Source organism: Centruroides sculpturatus, unplaced genomic scaffold, assembly GCF_000671375.1.
Source record: "Centruroides sculpturatus isolate CEXI.00-Female unplaced genomic scaffold, Cexi_2.0 scaffold74, whole genome shotgun sequence".
In the NCBI taxonomy this organism is placed as follows: Eukaryota; Metazoa; Arthropoda; class Arachnida; order Scorpiones; family Buthidae; genus Centruroides; species Centruroides sculpturatus.
This window is the reverse complement of record NW_019384309.1, coordinates 647,722-654,312: the sequence shown is the minus strand read 5'-3', so window position 1 is coordinate 654,312 and position 6,591 is coordinate 647,722. Positions and strand designations below refer to the sequence as shown.

The 6,591-nt window shown below is 29.9% G+C and overlaps 2 protein-coding genes across 2 annotated transcripts in view; one reads left to right on the top strand and one right to left on the bottom strand.

The window, feature by feature from the left end:
• Nucleotides 1–1,261: 1,261 nt before the first annotated feature.
• On the bottom strand, nucleotides 1,262–3,238 carry LOC111620730 (galactosylgalactosylxylosylprotein 3-beta-glucuronosyltransferase I-like). The gene has a single exon (XM_023362723.1). The coding sequence runs from the start codon at nucleotides 3,175–3,177 to the stop codon at nucleotides 2,185–2,187; it is 993 nt and encodes a 330-aa protein (XP_023218491.1). The 5' UTR covers nucleotides 3,178–3,238; the 3' UTR covers nucleotides 1,262–2,184.
• LOC111620952 (putative uncharacterized protein DDB_G0289963) overlaps nucleotides 3,227–6,591 on the top strand; it is a 30,367-nt gene continuing 27,002 nt past the window's right edge. Inside the window, exon 1 of the mRNA XM_023362979.1 lies at nucleotides 3,227–3,428. The gene's annotated coding sequence lies outside the window, so the exon portion shown is untranslated. The remainder of the gene's footprint in view (nucleotides 3,429–6,591) is intronic.

Here is a 6,591-nt window from a genome sequence, read left to right as displayed (position 1 = left end):
TTTTCATCGAGTACTTAGGTGTATTAAATTAATAACATTTCAGACATTGTTATAAATATTTTTATCCATTTCGATTTTAAAAATGTTCGAACCGTTTTAAATTCGAATTTGTTATTTCGTATTCGTATTGTATGCGTTTTAGTAGGGTATGCCATGAGAATGGACACTAAGAAGGGATTTTTCTAAATTCTCCCGCGGGGGGAGAGGGAGAGGATTAAGCTTAACCGGAAGAATGGCTTCTACTGTACTATTTTAGATGCGATTTTTTGTTACGTTTAGTCTTCATTAAATACTTAAGTGTATTAAATTAATAACATTTGGTTAAAAAATTGAAATATATAAATATTTTTATATATTTCAATTTTTTAACCAAATGTTCGAATCTTTTTAAATTATAGAACGATTTGTAAACGTTCCAGAAAATTGATCAAATTCAAAATAGTTTGTTTGATTCTCTGCAATTCTCATCATTCTCGGCGGTAGGTGTTATATAACAATTACTATGGTTATTGAAACACTGAATATAAATGGGGTTTGCTTGCAAAACCTCCGAAGGCGAAGTCACGGGTATCAGCTAGTTAAAGAATATATTAGTGTCAACTAAGTATCTAGGATGTTATTGTCCTTGAAATATAAACCATATTGTTATTGTGCATATGAAGAAAAACTTTTATTCTTTTATGGTAGACCGTAAGTACTAAATTTGTCAGAAAATATCAGTTTGGTAAATATTACATGCTACATAAGCATTTTTAGCTACTACTTGTACAGGAAAACACTAATTTTACCATTTTAGGATACCGTCTGTTTTTCTTTAGATTTTTCATAAGTTCAGTATATTCATTAAGTTAAATATATAAGTTCAGTTTCATAAGTTTCAATATATTCAGTGCTGCAGGAAGCAGGTTTTGGATAGCCTTATCTCAAAAAAAAAAAAAAATATTTAATAAAAGCTCTTGATCCATAATTCCAATTTTTTATTTGTTGAGTAATATTCTACAATCCTAGCAAGGTACAACGGTGTTTTGCAGTTTTGATTTATTAAAATCTGTCAATCTAAATGTGAAAGAGACATGAATTTAAAATACATTATGTCCTGTATGCACAATATTCTGATTTCAACTTATCTGCATCAAATTTGAAATTAATGCTCCTGATATCACAACTTTCCATAGCAAAATAATTATGAATATAATATGTAAACATTGAATGAAGGTATACTTAATTTTACTAAAATGTGTTGTGTACAGTACATCCTTGATAAAACAGTGGTAATTTGAAAAAATTGATCTAATCATGCTTCATGGCAGTTTCTGTATGTTTTTTAAGGTTTAAAAAGAATGTTTTGGTAACCTAAAAATTGGCATGTAGTTTCAATTCACTTTAAATTTAATTAACAGTCAAGATAATAAATAATAATAATAAATTTATTTATATTTAAAATGATTATTTTTAAATGTTTGGAAACATTATACATAAAATAAATTTAATGCCATTAAGAAGTAAACTTTAGATGTTATGGAACTCAAAAGAGAAGCAATCTGCCAATAATTTTGAAAACATTTCCTATCTAATTTACATACAGGTATATAGTGCTTAATGAGGAACTGCATGTACAATAGAGGACCCATAAGATTATAATGGAGTGAAAAGTTTTGTAATCACCTGCACCTTTCCTGTTTAATTATGTTATATACATAAAATTCTTATCATTATGTTACATATAGTCCATGCAAGTAAGTAGTACTGTACTATATATTAAAAATATATAGTAGACAACTCAGTATGTTGTAGCATACTGACTATATCATATTGGTTTGTCTAACTTGTAAGTAGTTTGCTTAATGTATTCCCATCATTAAGCAACAAATACCTGTATATGTAAATTAAATAATTTATATATATTCTATGATATGTAATATAATAGAAACAAAATGTTAAAAATAAAAAATATTAACAATCAACATTATAGAAATATGTTTTTTGCAGTATCTAATTTTATATTATCTTCTCAAAAGAGCATCTAAATTACGTTAAAGTATTTAATTGTTTTTATAAATCTATTCGAAAATAACATGCCTTATTAAAACCAACAAATGTTATTTTTTTTACATAAATATAAAAAGCTTCAGAAATTTTATTGCACACATTATAAGTATAAAAATATCATATAAAAATATATTTTTAAACTTCAATATTTAAATTGCTTGGTATTTTTAACTTTTTCTCTTGTTTTAATTTCGGTTGTTCCGTCCTTGTATGCCACACTAAAACCTTCGTACAATTATCCGCTTTGGGTTCCAATTCTTCGACGGTAACAATACGCTTCAACAGATGACTTTCTTGATAACCCCGAGGAACCGAGAGATCGAACCGAGCATCCGGATACCGAAGAATTAATTCTAGATTGACGGCAAATCCGGCCATGTCGATCGGAAACGGTCTCTCTTTTTTCCACAGAGTATTCCAACCTACGACTTTCCCGTCGCTAACCAGAGGTTTTTCTACAATCAATCCTCCCACCAGGCCAACCGGCCACACGGAAACTTTTCTCGTGGTTCTCATCTCTTCGAACAGTTCTAGATCATAAGTATTATCATCATCGGCAAAATATACCACACCTTTATCCTTTTCTAGAATCAGTTTACTTCGAATCCACTCTAAACCAAGATTTCTCTGCAAGACTCCTCTGGGTTTTAACCAGTTTGGATCTGTTTCTTTCATTTTAAATTCAGCCGGTGTCTTTATATTTAAATGTGTGTAGGGAATTAAAGTATTCTGCAACAACTTGGTAACTAATTCTGTTTTGACTTCATTGTCTTCTACCACTATCCAATGAACACTTGGTACTAATTTAAAGCAGTATGATAGCCTCGTAAGCTCAGCTTTTTGAACTAATCTAGGATATGTCGGTGTAATTATGTATAAAGTAACATCCGGACCATTCAGTAGCTCCGACTGTAACTTATTAACTTCATTATAACAACGTGAATCGACATCAGCTCGACGTATGGCCATATAAAGTTCATTTAAACGAATCTTCTCGCAAGATTTCGAATCTGTCGCATTTAAACAATTCGAGACATACTCGTGTTGGATTATTAACCAAAGAATCACAATAAATACGAATATTAACACTAAAATTCGACGTACTTGAGTGAAATTCCTCAGTTTCATACTCGCTACTCACTGTGCGCTGCCATCTTGTTTACCTCTACGTCACATTACCAACGATGACGAACGGCTCGCGTAACCCAATCGGAACGAAATTTATATCTTGAATCAACCAATAGGAAACGGTTTTTGTTCAAAGGAGCGAGTTTTGTATCTGTTCGAGTTTGAAACTGGCCATTCGATTCTTTAAAGTTCGATTGTTATTTACAAATATACAGTTTTTTAGTTTAATGTATGAAAGAAGACGATCTCAGGTATGAAAATGTTAAGATGTAGAGTTTAAATGTACAAGTGAATAATGAGATTTTTGTCATAATTATAAGTTAGGCCTAATTTCACCGCTAACAATACACATCTGCGAGTAATTGACATAAAATTAACCTTCATTTTTTATATTCTTTTAATAAATTTTCAAAGTTTGCTTGCTTAATAATTGAATAAATGACAAAAATTCTCAATATTTTAAGTGCAAAAAACATCATTCAAAGATTAAAGTGCTTTTAAATTCCATTCTTTTATTCATAATCAAATCTGATATTCTGAACATTCCTCAGAAACTTAACCAGTTACTGCTGTTAAATAATTCATATATTGCATTCCACCAACATATTCATATATGTTTGTGGATTTCTCGGTACATGTACTGCTCCGAATGAGGCAGTCGAGGCGAGTAAATGGAGCTGGTGAGACGTTTTCCAAATAATTTGGATGTTACAAAGGATTTGTGCTCGAATTCGGCCTGAATTCTTGTAATTGGGGTTGTGCCAATAGATGAGATGATGTTACAGTGGTACAATTACACCTCTGAATGAGATAGTTGGGACCAAATGAAAAGTCATGCATTAGTTGTGAACCATACCCCTATGTGTGATACAGCCAGATATAGTCTCCTGAAATTGGCCTACTTTCAGGCTGCATGTGATCGGGAGTCTAGTCACTCCATTATCGCATTTAACTGTTTAGCATACTTGACTATGCCAACTTTGAGAAGTCCACTTGACTGTTGTAGAGAACTTGATGTTATATAGTTTTAGGGGGTGTGGAGTTTGTCCCCATGGGAGCACTGAGATGCAAGTGATAGTGAACACTAAAGTGCGTGACTATGGAGCATTGGTCAATGCTCCATAGTCACGCGTAGAGCATGGAGAATATATAGTAGTATTGGTTCATGTTAAAAACTGACCTTGCATGTATAAGTATGGTTCCATTGACATTTTTGCTTATACAGGGGACCTATAAGTCTGGATGGTGGCAAATCTCTTATTCAGAGTTCACATCTTATTATAACTGCCTTGGATGACAAAATCACTTGAAAGGGCTTGTTTATGATTTATTGTGAGTGGTCTTACACTGGACAACTGTTGTGTGTCTGGTTTTTCTGTATAAAAATTTGTATGACTGTATAGAGATTAGTTACTGTATGTTGTGTATCAAACAATAATAATAATAAGAGTAATTTAAAGTGTCGCAAATTAAATTAAATATAAATTGAACACAGATTAAAAATTGATTGGTCGGTTAAAAATTTAGAATAATATTTATTCGGCTTGAAGTAATATGATGATTCAAATTATAAAGAATTCTAATTACAAAATACAACACTACTTGAAAAATTGGATGCGATACTTCCAAATATTGCACAAAATTCTAATTACAGATATATATGATTTATTATTTGTTGAAATGGCTTCTTATATTGATAAAGAATTGAGAAAAAAGACTTTTTCTCTTTTAACTGCAATTCTTTATCATGTTTAAAGTTCTTATTTGTTAATAAGGTATGATATAAAGAACTCTACTTCTTCTTAGTTTGATCTGAAGAAAAATGTGCTGTAATATGTTTCTTTTGAAAGCCAATATGCTGAAATTTATAGATGATGCAGCAGTATCGGAAAACTGCTTAAGACAATGAAATGTCTGTAAGCAGATCAAATAGTTTAAGAAAGATTGAATGAACATTGTTGATGATAATCATTCTAAATGACTACCAATATCTAATAGTGAAAATAACGGTAAAAACTAATTCAGGAAGATGATGAGAAGTTATAATGAAACAAATACTCCTTCATATAATAATAATGAATTGATTGGAAATGAGATAAAATATTAAAGTTTTGACAATAAATACAATACATATGATGACAAAACAACAATTTAATAATTTAATTTCTTTATTTAATAAGACTTCAAGTTGCTATTGTTAAAAAATCTTTTTGTACAGGCCTATAGCAAATCAATTATAACATACAAAACTTTAAATAGTTTAAAAATAAAATAATTAATTATTGTTTTCAGATTTTTTATATTAAATGTAGTTGCTTTTAGATTTATTCAATGTTATTTTTGTGTTTAAATTACCTCTTGTAATTTAAAGTGCTTGTGAATAAAACAGTTTTAATGATTTTATGATATTGGTCTGTATACAAATTTAATAATTAGAAAACCCAGTTCATGGTTTTGTAAAGATGCATCCAGTCAAAAGAATTGCAAATAGTCAATCAGTATTCATCTGTTGAACTTTGTAACTTTATTTATTTTGATGTGTTCTGAGGCATCACTGACAGTTCACTGCTGGCTGTCTACGCTGTAACACTGCATGTGCCAACTCCTCTCATGAGCATTCTAAATGTTTTCTGTGTTTTTTGCTTAAACAATTTTATCATTTGTCTTTAAGAAAAAGAATTTTATTATTTATTGTATACTTCTAAGAATATATTATATTTTATATAATTTCTTCAACATTTTTAACAAACATATAATAAGTAAACAAAATGTAAAAAAATTTTTGGCACACAACTAGTGAGAGAGATTGCTTCCCATAGGGAAGTGAATGTGTTTAATTTTGACATGTTTTAGCATATCCTTCATCAGACTATACAATTAAAGTTTTAATAGGTCACGACCTTAATTATATTTGCTCGAACAATCACAATTTACTTACTAAATTGTTATTGATGACAGCTTATTGTTAGATGCCATTTTTTAAATATAATTAAAAAATATTGGGTGGATTCTGGCTGCTGAATAGTTTTAAACTTATTCAAATCAAATCAATAAGTAATACTGTAATCTGTTATTACAAAGAATTGTTTTTAGCCCTTGGTATAATTAAATTAATTAAATATCTACTAATGTGGGGTGGATAATAATAAGGACCAGCAATGATAACCATAAACACTCAGGTATCAATGTAATACAGGTAACCCCCGTATAACACGGTAGTTACGTTCCAAAAAATTGCCGTGTTATGCGAATCCGTGTTATGCGAAACAAAGAACTAGTACGAAAAAGAGGGTTAGGTTCCAAAAATTAAAAAACATGCTACTATATTTTCATAATTAAGATAAATACCTTTATTAAAATTTTCTTAAGTGATACATATTAATATAAATTAAACAATGTTTTCTTTGTCATCAC

What these genes read in the sequence shown, in the direction of transcription:
- LOC111620730 (XM_023362723.1), bottom strand. Translation starts at nt 3,177, where the DNA reads ATGAAACTGAGGAATTTCACTCAAGTACGTCGAATTTTAGTGTTAATA.